Here is a 19,576-nt window from a genome sequence, read left to right as displayed (position 1 = left end):
TCTTGGAAAGAGCACTAAACGTCACTTTTCTTTGACGGTGTTCAACCGCCAGTTCCTGAGAGGCCCCGGCCCTTCCCGCCGCGCGCGGCGCTGCGCTCCCCAGGGCGCACTCGTGACCGCGCCCGCCCTGAGGTAACAGCGCGCGCTGCCTGGCGGGCCTTAGCGCGGGCCCCCCCCAGCCAAACGCGGGGCGCTCCCGCCGCCTCCGGGCGCGGTCCGGGCGCCTCAGCAGCGCTTCGGCACACCGTCCCGCCCTGCCCCGGCGGCATGGGGCTCCGCTCCCGCCGGGGCTCCGCTCCCGCCAGGTCTCCGGTCCTGCGGGGCCGCCTCGCTGCCGTGTAGGGTGGGGGTCGCGCCTCAACGGAGAGGGGCTTCGAAATGGCGGTCGCCATTTGCCTCGCAGTCCGCTGGCGCTGAGTGTAGGGCAGGGGCTTTCACCTCTCTGAGGGAGTCGGCGCTGGCACGGCTCGTCGCTACCGCCGGCAAATTGTCTTTTGCTCTAGACCCAGAGAAGTTTACTCTCAGCCCCGGGGATTGCGGCGGGAAGGAGAGGGGAGGGAATGCGGCCCCTGCCCCGCTGCGCTGAGGGTGGGGGTCCTGGGCTGCCTGGGGCCTGCCTGCGCAGCGCCGTGCGAGTGCTGCTGCTGAGGCTGTGCGGGTACCCTGCCTCTGCAAGTGACAACCCCCTGTCCCTATTTTTCCAAAATCTATAGGTAAGCAATATTCAAACAGAAAAAACCCTTCGTGGTTAAATGATGAAAAATGAATGGCAGAAGATACTACGAGACAAGAAGTAGGTAGGCATGGCACAGGATTCAGGCACATAGGGACAAAGCTGTGAATAACTGAAGAAAAGTCTCTGTAAGTTCTCTAAATACCAAAATAGACCTGGCTTTAGTATATAGTACTTCTTTAGGCGACCTACTAGTAACTAGTGAACCATAATATATGTTGCAAATACTATAATACTTGATAAATTCCTTTAAGCAATTATATGTGTCCTTTTCTCCCTCCCTGGTACATACAGGTATGCAATTATTAACAAAAGAAAGGAAAAGGTACTGTTATCCATAGATAATATTGTGCACAAATCGAGAAGCAGCAGCTAACTTAAAACATCTTTCTGTTTATTTCTCTGAAGCAGTGCATTCAGTTCTGTGTAAATACAAAAAGTTTTTTAATTTTCGTATTTAAAAGCCATGTTTTTTCACTTTATTCTCCCCTTCAAAATCTGCACTCTGGAATTCCAGTTTTATTGCACTGTGAAAACCAAGGATCAGGTTTTTTTTTTTTGAGGTATTTTGAAATTAGTGTCAGCAAATCAGATGTTACTGAGGTTTTTCTGGCAAAAGCAGTGAATTGGTTATATCTTAACCTACTGTGGAGTCTTGTGGAATGTCTTCTGAAAATATATGGAATCCCTTTTTTAGACCGTTTTTGTACCCCCAAGTTGAAGTGCAGCTCAGTTCTTAATGTGCAATTTCAAACTGTAATGCATTTATTTTTGTAACATTGTATCCTCTAATCCTCTAGTGTTTATCTAAGTTGCTGTAAATTACTGATGTTGTAGCACATAAAGTAAAAATAGAAGAGTTCACCCAAGTTTTATTCCAAAAATAAAAAAGTGACTTGAACCAATCAGACCTGTTTTTCTTCTGGGCTAAGATTTTCATATGGTAGTCTGGCTAGAAGGCAAGGTGGATATAGATTTCTAAAAGCCATTTCAGACCCTTTTAAAATGGAAGGTCAGTTTAAGTGGACATTGATTGTTTTGGAAACGAGGAAAATGTGAACTTCCGTGCTGGTACGTGCTGCTCCATGGTGTTCCATGGTTGGCAAGCCGTAGGAACATTATCTGCAGCGATACATTTGTGCACATTGGAGAGTGAGGGCCGCTGTGTGATTTCTTCTTCAGAATTATGTACTGCCCTGTTGATTTATGTGCAGAGTAAGTTATTTATCCAATACTATCCAAAATCCTCGATTAGAAGAAATATCGTACCTGTATTATTGACTTCCTAACTACAGGGAAGAAAGATTTACTGAGCAGCGCAGTGGCCATTTGGTTGCTTTAAGAGCTGTCAGGACCTGTTTTGCAGTGTTTTTGCCAAATGCATTCAGAATAAAAAGTTCATTGGACAAAGACAATGATTTTTGCTGTGCTACTGCCTGGAGAGGCTCACTAATAAGGGGCTCCTGAGTGCAGGCTTGTCTGAGGAAGAGAAACATTTTGTGTCACAAAAACAGAATTTGCTGTCTTTACCAGGCTTCTGCAGCTGAGAAAGTGGAGGAGAAGGGAATAATGAACGAAGTGCGGATACACTGTGCAGTGCTGCGAGGGTAATCAAAGAACATTTGTGTTCAGGAAGGGGTTTTGAAATACTGAAAGCTGTGGTACTGGTTTGTACTGGTCTGCTTAAAGAAATTGGTCAGTGATTTTTTTTTTTATCCTAGTCCTAGTTTTAAGCTGTCATCTGAACACAGTGTGATACGTTGTGTGTCTGTAGCTTCTCTTTCATTAGTTCTTACAAACTTACCTTCCCTGGAGGTGAATTCCTAGTGATCTAACTCAAGGAAATATGAGGGAGGAGAAAGGGAGGTGAGAGGAGAGCAGCAGAAAAGAAGGGGGGAAAAAAAGCCTCATACAAACCCTGAGCATAACTGGCCAGGTGAGCCCTAAGCTTTTTACCAGTCTGTTCTAGAGCTGAACTTCAGTGACATAGAACCAAAGGCACCTTTGGCTTGATTGTTTCAGGAATGTTGGGAATGCTCTGCACCTGCAGGAACAACCGGTACTTCATTCAGTGGGAATTTTTCTTCTGTTGTTGTTACTGTTTAATTGCTTTCCATGAGATTGAACTGAGCTGAACTGCAGCAAAATAAGCAAGCTGCAATGTATCCGGCAATCATCCAGGACAAAAGTTCAAAGTGGGTATTTTTAGTAAAGACTGCTACATTACAGACTAAAATATGGAGCCACATTCCTCATAGTGCTAGCAGGAGGAATCAAATATGTGGACTCGTTTGCTGTGATTGTCACTGTGCTGTTTGATAAAGCCATATAGCTTCTAAAACGGGGAGGGGAGATAGGAACAAGGTAAGGGAGCTGCAGCAGGAGAATCTAAAGGACAGAAGAGTGCACAATGAAGGTGGTGGTCATCCAAGGAGTTACAGTGTGCAGATGAGGAAAGCACCTGTTCTGCTGTTTGTGGAAAGTGGAGGGACTGCTCTGCAGGTAGACATGGAGAAGGAGCAACCATCTAATGCATGAAATCAGTCTTCTACTAGTTCCCTCCTAGCTTGTCCTGCCTTCCATGCATCTTTCACATCTTTTCACAGCTCTTGTTTTGGGAGCTGGACAAGTCACAAATAGTGGGAAAAGGGTGGTTTGTCTGGAGTGATGAGATGTGACTGATTTGGGTGGTACTTCAGCAAAAGGACACCCCATAAGGAACCTGGTGCAGCATTAACAAGGCAAGGCCTTGGGATTGATGTGCCACACCAGAAACCTGGAAAATAACTTAAGAAACTGCCATTGTTTAATTGTGCAAAAGTTCTGCAAGGAATTTTCCTCTCTCTGGGGAAGAGAAGTTCTCTGAATAATGCGTTGTGTAAGGCCATACATGCTTTCCTTGTGTCAAAGCTGGAAAGCTGGATGGCTGTGGCCAGAGTGCCACAACTCTGTGACAAATGTCTGACAGCGTAAGGCTGAGCTTTCCCATCTGAATGTTGCACAGCAGGCAAGAATCTCTGCTGAACACAGCTGAGAATTGGCCTGTGGTAATGGCATGTGAGGAGCGGGGAGAAGTATGAGATTTTTCATTCTTTGCTGCTGCTTTGTTAAGGAACAAGGCATGTCAGTTGCCTCTTGCTGGCTGGTCCTCTTTTTCTCCACCCCTCATCCAGTTGTTCCTTCCTCAGGCACTGACTGTAACCCATTGTGTGGAGATGGAGTACTGCTATTGTATGTGGAAAAAGGAGACGTTTGCAGAACTACACATTTGAAAACACGGGACTCAGTTAATTTTACAATGTTTCTTATGAAATAGATAAAAAATCAGGAAAATGAACGCATCTCCTGACATAGCATGATATGAATTAATAAAAGGAGTAGCTTTTAATAGTAGGGCATGTATAAGATAGAAATAGCTCTGAATAAGGGAAGGGTGAAAGCTAGCACGTGTCCTTTTGCATCTTTCACTGTTCCTTCTGCCCTTGTAGCTACTACTTCCTTGGTCAGAATATCAAGAGAAGCTATAAGGCTGTGGAAAATGGATTTTGTTTGCCTGCTTATGCTGACAGCATTGTGATTGATGACAATTAAAGTAGTGGAGTCAATTTTCTTTTCCTTCTTCCTGTGCTGATCGTAGCATATAGACTGTGGAGAGAGATACGTTTGGTACACTGGTGAATGTATTCAGCCCACTTGAGATACTGGCATAATTACTCCTATCACTCTGTTCAGGCAGCTGTTTGTCTAACATTCTGCATGGACACTGTATTTTTTGGCTTTGCATGGACCTTTCTCACCTTACACACAGTTTCCACGCTTCACAAGAAAATCCCATCCCTTTCAGTCTCCTGGTCACGCCACTACTGCAGCACAAACAACAGGGAATCGTTTACCCCTCCAGTTCACAGAGTAATGCTTGCACTAACCCAGGGAGATTTCTGTGATAAGCAACGTGAAATACTTGAAAGGGCTGTAGTTTCCAGGGGGTCAGTGTTTGTGGCTGAAAGCTTCAACAATATATTAAGCTGCGCATTTTGGTGAAAGAAAGATCTGTTTGTATTTAATCTGTGTTGAATTATTATTCCTACATTGTGTCCAATGACTGAAAATTATGTATTCAATTGCAAGGTCAACTCTGTAAAGCAGATAGCACCTCTGTTAATAAATATATACTTCCTGCCTTGTATTTAGCTGTGTTTTATTCATAGAAGACAGGAACTAATTGTCTGTCTTCCTTTTGTGTTTAAACATGAGAGCCAGCCACTTGGCTTTTGTCTGCCTGAGATTCAAACAGGGAGTTCAGAGCAAGGTATAAGAAAGAAAGGTGAATTCCAAGTGGGGGGTGATACTTAAGTAGAGTAAGAAAGTTAGGGCGCTCAGTCCCAGTTTTACAGAGGCACCGTGCAGACAGAGAGAGTTTCCAATATGTCCTTTTCCTGAGTGATGCACCTCTCTTGGCTCCACATGCTGGTCCTGCTTTCTCATTATTGTGAATGTTGGTTTAAACGTCCAACTTCCATGTGGATATTCATATTTGAATACTTCACATGACTTCTGTGTCTCCCACCCCTAGAATTAGGAACCTAGCATTTAGGTGCAGTGTGCAGTGTCCAAATAGATAATGTTGTTTTCTGAATGCTGTCCTAATCATTAGTGTCTGCTGAATGGCATTGCAAGTAATAATAAGAATTCTGCAGAAAAGAATAAGAGGAACTAGAAAATTCTCTCTTGAGAGGAGAAATTGATGTCAATTTTTCCTTTCATCCTGGCAAGGTTTCTATGTCGGTTGGTATTTTCTAATTGCTATCAGCAGTATCAAAAGACACAAAGTTATGTAAAAGAAGTTCAGCCTTTGCCCAGAAATTCATAGATCTCATTCCTGCTGTGCTGTGCCATATTCAGTTAATTGGATGACCCAATTTTAAACCTGAAATACTGTATGAACTTAGAGACTGTATCAGTACAATTATAAGTTGCTTGAAGAGCACATCCATGGTCTTAGGTACAAAAAGCTGGAAGCCGAAACACATTAGCAGTTAATGACTGAAAAGAGAGGTGATCAGTGGAATAGGAATGTATACAACTACCATATAATAAAAGCCAGATATTTCCATTTTAGTCAAAGTCTACTTTGTAAGAGACTGGTATGAAGGCAGTTGAAGGGACTGTGTTCATCATTCCCCTGCATTGCAATAAAGCAGCATCCTGCTTCTTTCCATATGCCATTTAGTGTTTGAAATAGATCAATTGAACAAGAGTTTAGGAAACTCTCTTAAGTTCCCTTTACAAACTAAATCAGACTGTAAGTTTTGAATTTCTGTTTCATTCATCATGTGCTTTTGAGACCTCCTCATGTTCTTGTTAATAATTCAGCTTGTACCTATTCTAGGTTTATTGCTCAGACGGACAGTACCTTTGGCTAAATCCAGCATATGGCCGACAGGAGCTATGTCAGGTAACGAATGCAACCTTTAATTTTTCACCTTATTTTCCTTTGTTGTTAATCAGATTTAGAATACTATAATACTATAATACAGGCAGTCGGGTACATGTATATCAACAGCTGTTAGCTTGGGTAGCCTCTTACTTTGAAACAGCTGGAGAAATGCCAAAGATCTCAAGTGTCTTGACGGCTATCAAGCTTTTTTGTTTGTTGTTGCAGCAGCTGAGAACACAGAAAGTCCTGAAGCAAACCGGATTAGGTAAGAAAGAATTTTTAAACATCATTTTCTATGGCACCCTGCAGAAAAACAGGTGTATTGTGTTGTTCTGACTCCCCGTCCCACAAAATAAATAAGTCCTTGTCTCATTCTGTTAACACGTCATAGTTTTATATAGATGGCCAGCTAGTAGCTGTGAAGTGTTGTTCTGCTTGCAGCTGTATTTCTTAACCTTTTTTTTTTCTCTCTGAAGTAATGAAATTAAAGCTATCAAGCTAGGCAAAATAGCTGACTCCCAACTTCATCATAACACCAAGAACATTGTGAAGGAAAGTTACCCACTGAGAACATGTAATTAAAAATAACTGTTACTGACTGTTGTTGCTTCTCAACGTGGCCTTCATACATTTGTAGCAGCACAGCTGTATTTGACTCAGGTTGCACCAGAAGTGTTAATTCCATTCACAAGCATTCCCTAAGGGTAGAACTGCCCTTGTGATTGTGGGCTTGTTCAGCCACTTCTCTTTCTATTGCTGTTCAGAAACTACTTGCTAGAGAGAGACTTTTGAACAGAGTGGTGTATGGCATGATGAAGTACAGATCTCTGTGACTGGTAAAATTCTTATTTGTATTTATTAGGGAAATCTTCAGCCTCATCTCTGAAAGAAAATACAGTACTTAGTTTCTACGGGCCTTACCTGTTAGCTTCCTTTGAGAGAGTAGTTGTTATAAGTCATACCTTAAAAGCTGCTAGTCTTGAGTTACAAGTTTGTAGTGTTGATGGTTTTGATGATGGGCAGTGCCTACAGTATCAGAAGAATAGGTTTTTACAATCTTGATACTATAAGAGAGAACAGATTGTGAAAAGGGCAGCCTGTACTGCTTTCATTATAACTCCTGTCTGAAGAATTGACTTGTGGTATACTTTTTCCTGCATGGGTTCTTTGCCAAAAAAATTAAATGGTAGCTCTGTTTCTCATCAGGATTCATGGCCCTGTCAGTATCAACCTATTGTGAAGTGAAACCCAGGGATTTCATTATAAGAAATTTTAAAAAGAAAAATCAGTTCACTGAGAATATTAATATTGTAGGTAACGCAGTTTCCAACTAAAGATTTACATACCTAAGTGTTAGCTCTTAAAAAAGTTCTTGCATGGGCTTGTTACGTATGTGTATAGTAACAAGAGTAGCTCTTTTTAAGTCATTGTGATAATGGAGCTAATGACAAGACAGTTGGCACTGTCACGCTAAGGTGATCTTCACTCTTGCAAGACAAAATATAGTTAGATTAGCACATTTTTGCAGAGATACACAGTTATCTGTGTGTATAAAAGATTTGACTCCTGTTATTCAGCAGTTGCCTGTGTCCTTGACAAAGCTGTCTTTGCAAGATAGATGTATCTGTAGAACGCGCAGTGATCTGTACTGTGTGCCACGGTTTCCTCTCCAAAATGCTTTGTGACTTGTAAATATATAAACGTTTTGGGGACTAGGTGGAGGATCTTGGAGTGTTGCAATGATACTTATTCTGGTAAGGCTGCCCTAAGGCCCAAGTGTATCAGATTGCCATAGTACCAAGTAAACCCTCTACTCTGGCCTTGACACAGTTCCAACTCTACCATGGAGACTGTACTGAATTTGTAGGTATGCAATTGTGCCTTATCTTTGCTGCCTTCCCAGCCTTTCCTCTTTCTTGCATTTGGACCCAGGTGTGCAAGTCTCAAATAGAGCTTGCTAACTGCAGTCCTGCATCTCTTTGTTCCAGGTGTGTTGTTTTCTACTTATGGCTTTCAGGAGATAGAAGATTTCTGCAGAACAATTCTTTAGGAGGACTCTGTGTCACTAATAAGCAGCATACTGTAAATGCTTTGGTAAAGGCTTTATAATATCCTGCAGTGGGAGAGGTGTCCTGCAAAGGGGGAGGGTGCTTGTTTTACAATGGGCTGCTTGAGTCCAACTGCAAGGCTGACACTAAATACAGGTTTGAGATTCATATGGAAATGGTGTGTTGTATGCAAAAATAGACTGAGCTCTTATTAAGATATAAGAAGGTAGAGACATCTCTGGCTTTTTTTTTTTAATGGATAATAAAGGAAAAGATAGGAATATTTAGGGAAAATTTTCTTCCTGGCATTGAAATCTGAAACAACAGAAAGTGCTGCTTAAAACTGTTTGAAAGAGTGCTGTCTTTGCTCTTTTTAATTTCCTGGGTAGGCATAGAACTAGAAGAGTGATACTGATCCCAAGGGGGATCTTGTCTTTATGTTTGACTGCTACTTAGAAAAAGAAAAATCCCATCCATTGTTTCATAAATATTTCCCTGCACAAGCAGAATTTTACTAAACTCTTCCAGGTGGAGAGTTTCCTGATTCAGTGTTCTCTGCTACTTCTGTCCTCAGCTTAGACATTGAGCAAATGTCAGGAAAAGAGAGAAATGGTTTATGATGGTTCAGCTGTAAGAATAATTTGTTCTACTATTGGTGACCAGTACTGTAGCCAATTCTTGTCTCTTCCAAGGTCTCCCTACTTCTTCTCTTCTCTGTTATCCAGCCTAGCATGAACTGAAGGGTAGAAGGGAACTGTACTTAATTTGGGCCTGAAAGACAGGCAGGGCTAGAGGTTTCAGAAACACTTCTTTCTTCAGGATCTCTTTTTTTTTTTTTTCCCCCCTGAGTAAACGTATCCAAAATTACCCAATTGGCAGTAAATTTCAACACAAAGTAAGAATTACCATAAACAGAGAGAAGATGGAGATGGAGAAATAGCTTAGTGTGGTGCAATGATTTCCAGAGAAAGCGTTGCTCCGTAGGCCTGAGGGTCAGTCCACTGAACACCAGGGTTCTGGCTGGTAGAAAGTGGTTTGCTTTAAAATGCTCAGAGCTCACACTAGATTTTCCAGGATCTGTTGTCTTATTGAGGCGTTTGTTTTAAAAAACATTTTTTTTAACAGTTGTTCTCCAGTATAGTTGCCCTTTGATTTAGGAGAAGGAGAAATTACTGGAAAGTTTCCTGTGCCAGTTTTTGCATACTTTTTAATACATTAACTTTTGAGATTAGCCAGCACAAACTGGAGATATAAGGAGAGCAGAAGCTGTTATCCTTCAGGTTCCTGATCTCTAAATATGTCAGCTAGGCAGTCTAGATACCACCTATGTAACCAGTTACATCACCTGTGCCATAGGACAATCCTGTTATGTTCGTAGCATGTCCAAGCAACCTGTCACTGAGCTATTTGTTACATGGTTGCACTTGCTCTAAAGAATTGGTATAAAACCTGTTCTGAAAGGAAAAGGAAAACAAATATTAAATGACCCATTTCAGATATTGGAAGTATGTAATACTGCTGTTGCTGTAAGTTTTCCTTGATGTGTGGAGAATAAACTCAGACTGAGTCCATTGAGCAGGAGGAGTATTAAAAAGCGTGGAGTGGGATGGCAGTTTTCATGTCTCCTTGTACGTTTTTCGCACTGTAAACTTACTGGAGGGCTGAATGATAGATGTGATTAATTCCATCTCACTTGTAACAAGAGGGCATGTTTGGTGCACATCTTGTCTTCACTTGTTCTCTCATCGTTTCTGTCAATAGTTATGTGGATGATCTTTATACTTTGTGTGTAGCCTGTGAAGTGGATATAAAGACCTATCAGACTACCTTTTCTAATACATTTTCTTCTGAGGAAAAAAACCTAACATAAATGTCACCTGCAGTATGAGCAACTGTAGCAGATGGAGCATTGAATTAATGGCTCTGAGAGGCAAGCCGGGAAAGATTATTAGATGAGATAAATACGGTAGATAAGGTACATGATTCAAAAAATTTCCTGTGATTAAAAATGAGTTCAAGAAAGAAGAGTATATCTTCAAAAAGTTACAGAGTATTTAAAAATCACCCATCTTCTGTACTTTTGGAAAAGTGTTAAAAAATAATTTGCAATTATATTTACAGGGAAAATCCCCCATTAATTTAATTAAAAGGATATTTTTCAGCTATGCATCTTCTATTCTTTTGTAACAAATATTTTGAATATACTGAAAGGTAGGGAATTTGCTTATAAAATGTATCTGGTATCATGCCTCATGTTGTGTGGCAAGATCACTATCTCAGCGAAAAATTATTATAAAACTAAACTGATTGCCATATTGAAGATCACAGAATCAGAATCAACCAGGTTGGAAGAGAGACCTCTGGGATCATCGAGTCCAACCGTTGCCCTGACACCACCCTGTCAACTAGATCATGGCACTAAGTGCCATGTCCAGTCTTTTCTTAAACACATCCAGAGATGGTGACTCCACCACCTCCCTGGGCAGCCCGTTCCAATGTCTAATAACCCTTTCTGAGAAGAAATTCTTCCTAATGTCCAACCTGAACCTCCCCTGGCAAAGCTTGAGGCTGTGTCCTCTTGTCCTATCGCTAGTTGCCCAGGAGAAGAGGCCAACTCCCACTTCACTACAACCTCCCTTCAGGTAGTTGTAGACTGCAATAAGGTCACCTCGGAGCCTCCTCTTCTCCGGGCTAAACAACCCCAGCTCCCTCAGCCATTCCTCATAGGTCATACCCTCCAGATCCTTCACCAGCTTGGTCGCCCTCCTCTGGACTTGCTCCAACATATATATTGTCATCAAATGATCATATATAATGATCATATATATTGTCATCAAATGTAGATGAAGGACTGGTGCTAGTCAAAGAAAGTGACTTGAGTTTAGCAACTGATAATAAATAGGAAGGTGATACTAGTGCAGCTGCCTTGCTGGTGTTCCTTTCTAGGTCCAGGGAACGGAAGCAATTTATATGCTGGCAGAAGGTTTTGAGAGTCTGCAGAAGTCAGCTAACAATAAACTAAAGGAGTATGCCAGGGACTCCTGTTAAGTAGGGTAGATTGCTTCTCACTAGTGGTAGTTTGGCCTCTTTCCAGTTTCAAGAGAGAAGGACTGTCATGACTGACTGTAATAATGTATATGTTGTAATACAAAGAAACTGGCTGGTTTAATAGCTTGGCAAAAGGTGGTGGCATGGTAATTTGTGGTGGTATAAGGTTGCTCAGCTGAGAGCTTCACAGTGTTCAGCAGCACTGCTGAGAAAATGTGCTTGGTTTCACAGTCCCTCATAGTAGTGAACTGGTTGCTGTGAAATGAACACTTCTTTTGACCAACCTGTGAAAAGGTGTTTGGAACAGAAAATTCATCCACTCTCTGAGCTGGAAGGTGAGTGCTCTTTGTGACAGGCAGAAAGACTGGGGATGACATGTACAAGGAAGAGCTAAGAATGCAATTTAGAGTACTTGTTAAATCAGATAATGTCCTTTCAGCTGTGAACAGTTGTGGTGAAGAGTCCACACCCTGCTCCCTGCTTCATAAATTAGGGTGATCTTTCCACATATAAAAGTCTGTGTGTCCAGGGGCACATCTTTTGCAAACTGATCAGCTCTGCAAGAATCAAAATGGGAAAAAACAGCGTTTTAGCCTTCACAGCTACACTGTGGACAAGGAAGCTGCAATGCTGCTACTTCCTCAAGGTGTAGTTCTTGGTACAGCTGTCTTAAGGTTTCCTCATATTTGCCTCCACATGCTGCAGTCATTCCTCCTGATTCCTGGCAAGATGTTCTGAAGTGGGAAGTCATGGGGTGGCTGTAGCTGCCAAATACTAGTAGGTTCCAGTTTTCAGAGAGTTTTCTGGAGGTAGTTAATCTGAGTTTCTCTTTTGATTGGCAGTATCAGCTCGCCCTGACATCTGATTAACCTGTACTTACTGCTGATAATGCATGCATGCACAAACTCAGGTGTTGCACAAGCTCAAGTATTGCAGCAGAGTTTCTGTTCAACTCTTACTTGCATTTTACCATGAGTTGACTGAAAGAGAATAAAGGAAATATTAACCACTTGGGAAGGAAGGACTACAAACAGCTCCTCAGGGAGCAATGACAGAAACTCTGATAACAAACACATGAGGCAGAAAACTGGTAGTATAATCTTAAGTGAAACTGGAACCCCCCTGGGACAAAGAATCAGCAATCAGCGCTGTGTAGTAAAGCAACAAGAGGGCTGCAAATGAGGTGTTTGAATGTCAGGAAGCTGGCAGTAGAGTGGGACCTGCTGAAGCAGCTGGAGAGGGACCCATCAATCAGCACCACAGTGCTGCGAGGGCTCAATAAATGTTTTTTTTACTTGATGGGGCTCTGAAGGAGGTGTTTGCCTTAATTACTCTAGTCCCTCAGAGGCACAGAGGGAAAGGATTCACTGCACATAAGTGTATTTCTAGATCTGTAAGAAGTCATGCTATACTTTTCTTCTGAAACAGATCTATTGCTGTCTCCGCCTCCCACAGTAGCAAGCTCTTGCATTCCTGAGGCTTTCACCTTTCTCCTTCTTTTCATCATCCAGTTGCTTACTGTCTCCATGCTCACAATCTTTCACAAGAGGGACCATTGTTCATTGGTGTGTTGTCATGTGTCCCCCCCATTACCCACATGCTCATTGTACTTTTGAAGTGGGTTGGAGAACAAGTTTTGTCTTTTCCTCCAAGAACTCAGCTTTTTTTGTCATGCTTTCTTGTCTGTTCTGAATGCAGTCAGTTACAGATACATACTCTGCCTGTTCTAAACCAAGTAACTAAGTAAGGGCCAGAAAATTAATGGAAAAACTACATACAGTTATGCTTCTCTCTGTATATCAGTAAAAAGTGCATGGAGTGCTGCCACAAAGTTACACCAATATCTTTGCAAAAAGAAGTTGCAGAAATTGCTGCTGCTGGGACTGTTTCTTATAAGGAATGTCATGAACATTGTACTACCACTATGAGAAATTTATTATAGTCTGTTTTTAATACTTGTAAGGTGACTTGTGGTGTAGCTTTCTGTCTTTATTTAATCTGACTTTTCTGAGTCTTAACAATGGTACATCTGGAGAGATGCAGAAAACGTAGTAGTAGTGTGAAGTTTTAATGATGAAAACTTCTGTAAACTTTGAATGGTGCAAATATATAAACCTTCTTTGTCTATCTGAAATATGGAGTCATCTTTCGAAGTGAGTTTTAAATATCTCCTGTATTGTGTTGTACAGGAAAGGAAAATTGTTATGAGAGTTTCAGGAGATGTCTTACTCTATCATTCAAAATTAAATGAAGGAAAGATCTTTGCCACTTCTTTACTGAACAAAAGTGAAAAGGCTATATTCGTCCTTATTGAAGTCTTGATGACAAATGAGTATGAATATTTCATCAGCCAGAAGAATACTTTGTTACCGTTCAAATTAGTCTTATGCTTTCATGAACTTCAGAGACTTACGAATCAGAATCATTTTATAATCTGTGGCAAGGACTAATTTTGTTAAATACTACATACCAAATTGCCACAATTTTGCAAGAGCTGTTTATTAATAGAAGGAAGAAAAGAATTAAATTTGAAAATAGGTTTAGTCTGAGTTTATGAACCCTAACAGTTATCACCAGGCAATACTGTAGCTTGCGTATCTTCATGTGTCTTCCTTTAAGCAGGTGAAAATAGTGACCGTGAGAAAAATGCATCTGGCTCGTGTTAATAGGGCTGTTGGATCTCACTGGTTTTGCCTCTTGATATGCACTCAAGGATCTATAGATCTGTGGGTCTCGCTACTTGTTGGTTTGAAAAATTTGCAAGTTTTTGCATGTTCTGAGGAAGGCTGGCCTGAAAAAAAAGCTAACAGTCCAGTGACTGCCAGGTGAGTCTGTAGCAGCAAGGCAGACTCAAAGTCTGGCCAGGAGATCAAGTCCACGGGTTAGGGTTTGGATCTGGATGAGCGGGGTACATGCTCAGACAGAGGCATGGCTGTAGGATAGCTCGGGCAGGGACCAAGGGTAATGGCCTCAGGTTAAATGCAGCTTCCAAGAGAGGCAGGTGCCCTGACATTGCAAACTTTTGCAAAATTATGTAATCCATTGTGCTGCTTATGTCTCTTTGCATGTGCTGGGTGTTATTCTGTGCTGGTTGTTGTAGTTCATAAACAGTTTTATGTGCTGATCTTGCTTGAGGCAGAGCTCACATGCCTGTCTGCTGCAGGTCTGTTTTCTCCTAATATTTTGGATTCCTGAACACCTTTGTTATGTCAGAGTACAGCCCACTCAAGATAAGAGTCATTCTGGCATGGATGACTTCAGTTGCTGACAAAATCTAATTGCCTCGTCAAGGATTAATTCTGGATTTTGTGGTAGTTTCCTTTTGAGTGATCGTGATAAGATCTTTTGTCACGGACTTATTTAACTCATAACCTTGCATGATTGTCTCTTGATCTTTGGACAGCCATATTTTTTAAGTGTTTTCTTTATACACATAGCAAAAACCAAACCTCTAATGGATTTCATTTTTACATGGACTACCATATTCCTTCTGTTTTTTTGATACTGCATTGTACTTCCTTTATAAATCTGAATTAGCAAATACATCGACTGCTTCAGAATCTGTCATCTGAAAGTTTTTCATCCTTTTTCGCTGGCATCCAGTAGTTGAAGGTACAGAATGAACTGTGGTTTACAAGTCCTCATTTTTCCTCCTCTTTTTTTTTGTTCCTGGAGCCCAGGAGGCCAGTGAATAATTTCTGAAATCACTATAGGTCTGAGGTCTTGAAAGAGATACTCATTGTTCAGAGAACAAGTCCAGCAGAACATGGCTTTCTCTAACCTGTCCCTGTCAGATGTTTTTTTTTTCCTTGAAGCTAAGATATATGAATTTGCAGTTTCAAAATCACCAGTCTTTGTACTTTGTGGCCTTTTTCTGGCTGACCTTTCTCAGTAGTGATGAGAGGAAAGCAGTGTTCATAGTCTGTAACGTTATTTCCTAGTGTTTGCAGTAGTACCTCTGCTTCCAGACTCATGAGAGCAGTGTTTCCCCTGTGTTCTGGAATGAACTAGATAAGCGATCTGTAGTTTTACCTTGGAAATGCTTTGTTACAGCATCCGTCAAAAACAGGATTGCGTGCTAAACCAGTATCTAACTCCAGCAACGTTCATTGTTATCACACGTGGCCTCTATTAAAAGACAGTTAAATGAGACACATGCCTTGATCCCATTTATGTGTCTGCTTAAAGTATGGTTGTTAATTTACAACATAAAAAATATATAAAAATCAAAATGTTAATACACAGAGAGGCTTTGTCTCTGAGGTTTGACCATTTTCCAGCTAATGTTATGCTTCACAATGCACTAACAGATTGTAAAAACGTTGAGACAAATGTGAATAATCACTAAAGTGTGTTACGGGGCAGATGAGACTCTTCACGTCAGGCCTAAAGCCATCAGCCTCTTCAGAAGGTGGCAAGCAATAGCTTGATGGAGGAACAGATTACTCCCTTCTTAGATAAATGACTAGTAGTTTGTGTTTTAGAGGAGTGGACCAAGGTGAATTGCCCCAGAGATGGGGACGGATTATAAAGCAGAAATGGTTGCCAAAGTAGGATTCCCTTCTGTGACGGAGTTGTGAGCTGAAAAAGAGATGTGAGTTTATTAGAGAAGACGACCCTTCAAGGCTGATCTGAGTCTAGGTGGATGTAGACTTGTTTCTTTTAATTTCCATTGTCTTGTGACTTTATAAACTTTGTTAGACTGCATTGTCTGTTATGGATGTAGTAAATAAATCCTTTTATAAGCTGTTTACATTGACCTGGTTTGACTGAGGGATGTTATCAATACAGCCATCTAACTTCAAGGAATTTGTGCCCATAGGCTCTTGCAATCCGTAGATGGTACTGACCTACTCTCAGGCAGCCAGTAGCCCAAACCATTTCTTAGAGGCTGTAAAGGACAGTGGAGTTGCACAGGCCAATGCACAAGCCAATAACTCAGTGCCTAAGAAGAAGAGATTTTTCCATTGCTGAAGAGGGAATCTCTCTGGAATGCTCGTGAGAAGCCCAAGGATTGCAAAGGAGTATAAGGGTAGATGTTACTGCAAATTTTACAAATTGGGAAATTAGAGAAAAGTGAGGTAATATTTCTAGGGTACACACACAATTCTTCTGTCCTGATACCTTAGCCCATTCCTATACCATGCTTTCAAGAAGAGGTTTCTTCCAGCTCCTGTTAGTTGCTTCCCATATGGTGGTTGCCTTCACTAACATAAAGGTTGAGCAGACTGTCAGGTCAGCATGCTTCTGAGATAACATCCCATTTTTAGAATTAGTTGAGTTTTCATTAGTGAATTAACTGGACATATAAATATTTATGACTATCTCAGATGTCTGATTACAACAGGAAATAAATAATTCATTATAGAAAATTACCTTTGTACAATTGATACCACAAGGATATAAATCAAATATGGCAATTTCCAAAAAGCAGCACAATCTATTTTTTTTTACTGGAACACCCTCAAGTGAGTATCTTTTTGGTGCAACCATTGCTGTTTTAAGCTGGGCAACAAACCTTCCATTATGAGAATAGTAGTGATGTGAAAAAGTCTATTTACAGAATGTACATATAATATAAGTACATTGACAGTTGGGACAATTTAGGGAATCTATATACAATATATAATTTCTGTTTGATATTGGGAAGTTTCTGTGTGTAAATCTATCAGACTACAAGAATCACTTTGGATGAGGGTCTGTTTGCCTTGTCTGTTGTACTTCTGCTTCTGTAGGTTGGTTGAAATAAACTTTGCACCTGCCAAAAGCTAACAAAGAGGCAAAAATAAATTTTGATGAGTGAATGGCATTAAATAAAGGGTTGAATACTCTGTGTCACAAGCCAGTTATCAAGCTTTAAACTTTAAATGTGAGGCTAGACTTCAGTGGGAGGTTTTGGTTGCATAGTGGGTTTGAAGAGAAACCACCTAACAAGGAAGGCTGGAAGATTAAAGGAAAGGGATTCTTATCAGCCATTTAAAGGAAAATCAGCCTCTCTTTCCACAAAAAGGTGCTTGCTGGAGAGGTCAGGAGGAATGACTTCGAAAAGAAGAGCAACTGTGTTTCAGAGTAAATGGCACAAGCTTGAAAGAAGAATCTCATGGTTCTAGTGAGTTAGAAGCTGAAAGAGTCTGAGATGTCAGGAAGCTGACACAGTGAAGTCTTAAAACAAGATGTTTGTTGTTTGACTGTTTATTTATGTTCCTTGTAATAGCAACAGTAAAGGGGTTTTCAGAACCCCTGCTAAGTCTGTGCATATATCTATTTCACCTCACATATATCTTTAGAAATATCCGTGTTGTGGAGCTCTGAGAGAGGGTTTCAAGGCACTGAAGAAAGAGCTGTCAGCGTACTTCTGTGACTAGCTGAGCTGGTCCGCAAAGTCACATGTCTGACAAGAGAAGCCAAAATGCACGCGCTCTGAGCCTCAAGGGATGCTTGCAAACATAGCAGTTGGTGGGGTTGTGTCTACACTGTTACCTGGGGACAGCTGATGAAACTTCTGTGAGAGCTATTGCAATAGGATGTTGCTGTAATGTTTAGAGAGATGTAGCTGGGGATGCTTATGTAGGAGGCACCTTTCAATACAAGGTATTACTTTTGAAATGTACTAGTTAGTCCAATTTGTGAATGGAGAACCTGAAACATGTATAAAATATGATTTCTGCAGTACAGGAAGTGAGTTACAGTCAAGAGTATCTCTTGAATTCTCCTAACTCCTAGGATTGTATTTGAAATGTAAACTCTGTTTATAGTGCTATCTACTAAAAGGAGCAGCCTTAAATAAGACAGTAAAATCCTTATACCACATCACTCATACCATATAAAGATATCTTTCTTGAACGGATGATGTCAGCTGCTGTTTTGCTCATCATGCTTTTATTCTGCTTCAAGCTTTGCTTTTTTAGTAGGTACTCCCTGCTTAAACAGAGAGGTAAGAACTGGGGTTATTTGCAGAGGGTATCTTCACTGAGTGCATGGTGCAGCATCCTTACCTGTCATGTTTTCTCTTTATGAATAAAGTTCAGGCATTCTCTTAATTTTTTTCAGGAGCATTTGCAGCAGCCCAAGAGTTATTCTGGGAAAAAGGCCAGTTTGTTACTTGATTCTGTGTTTAAATTCTATTCTGAAAGTTCATGGACAAATTGTTGTTATTGTTATTAAATTGTTCTGTCTTCAAGATCACAGCTCTTGGAGGTGTTAATCTCCTTCAAATGCCCTGAATCAGTAGGAATTGAAATTGATTAGTGCTTCTCAGTGTGAAATACCTGGCAGGAACAAGCTCTGAGAAATTTTGCTATTGGCATCTGTTGTTTCTTCTGGGGTGCATGTACCTTTTCCCTCAATGGGATAGCTGAGTACTTTGGTAATGTGTTTTTGTATTAGTGGTCTTCAGGCCTATATGTAAATTGTGTAGACTTTCAGGTGTCTTCCCTTGTGCAATAAAGACAAATCAGATCTTCCTTATTGATGACCATATATCAGAATGTATACTAAAGTGTACCAAGGTCTAAATTGCTCTTCAAAGTTACAAAGCCAGACTTTTTACCAGATTAATATCCGAGAGAATCAGAGTACTGCAGCAATGTTTTTTGCTATGCAAGACAGAATATGTAAATGCATGTCATGAAGATAAGAAAAGACCCATCAGTTATTATATTATACTGTGGAAAGCTATTTTCACTTTTTTTTTTTTTCCCCTGAAACTAGCTTCCCATCAGAGTTTGCTAACACATTAATCTTTCTGCTTGCCTTGAATAGTAACAAATGGTAAGGTCTTTTTTGGGTTCAGATCAGCAAAAAACAAAGTTGTTTTTATTCCTCTCTGTAGATTAAGGCATTATTAAATAACATATACAGGTATAACAGCTCTGAGCAGCTTCTATGTGTATCACTATCTGTCCTTTTCTTTTACCTATCCGTACTCCAAAACCCCTAACTGATTTTCGAGTTCAATAATTAACTGTGAGCAGCAGGGGACATTGTCATTGTCCTGCCACATTTTGTCAGTCTTTTTGGCTGGGAAGATGTCAAGCCAATTGCTTGTGGATTTGCCTTGGTCTTTGTTACTGAACTCAACTTATATGGTTATAGGCCCAGATAGCATAACCTGAATAATACATTTATAATTTATTAAACTTAATTCTTTAAAGGTTCTTTTGATAACTGCACCATGAAGATAGCGCCGAAGGAAGTTTAAAATTAATGGATTCTATCTCATCTGCCTATTATTATTTTTGAAGCCTGTTAAAGAAGATAAATTATGCAAATTGGTGTCACACTAGGCTACTGCACACATGCTGCTAATGC

At 40.7% G+C, this 19,576-nt stretch overlaps 1 protein-coding gene across 1 annotated transcript in view; it reads left to right on the top strand.

The window, feature by feature from the left end:
• Nucleotides 1–15,780: 15,780 nt before the first annotated feature.
• MYO3B (myosin IIIB) overlaps nt 15,781–19,576 on the top strand; it is a 195,586-nt gene continuing 191,790 nt past the window's right edge. The window contains exon 1 of the mRNA XM_068408068.1: nt 15,781–15,842. Within this exon, the coding sequence (XP_068264169.1) occupies nt 15,781–15,842 (62 nt within the window). The remainder of the gene's footprint in view (nt 15,843–19,576) is intronic.

The sequence above is a fragment of the Nyctibius grandis genome, chromosome 9 (genome assembly GCF_013368605.1).
Source record: "Nyctibius grandis isolate bNycGra1 chromosome 9, bNycGra1.pri, whole genome shotgun sequence".
Lineage (NCBI taxonomy): Eukaryota > Metazoa > Chordata > Aves > Nyctibiiformes > Nyctibiidae > Nyctibius > Nyctibius grandis.
The sequence above is the reverse complement of the archived record's forward strand: the minus strand, read 5'-3'. Positions and strand labels throughout refer to the sequence as shown.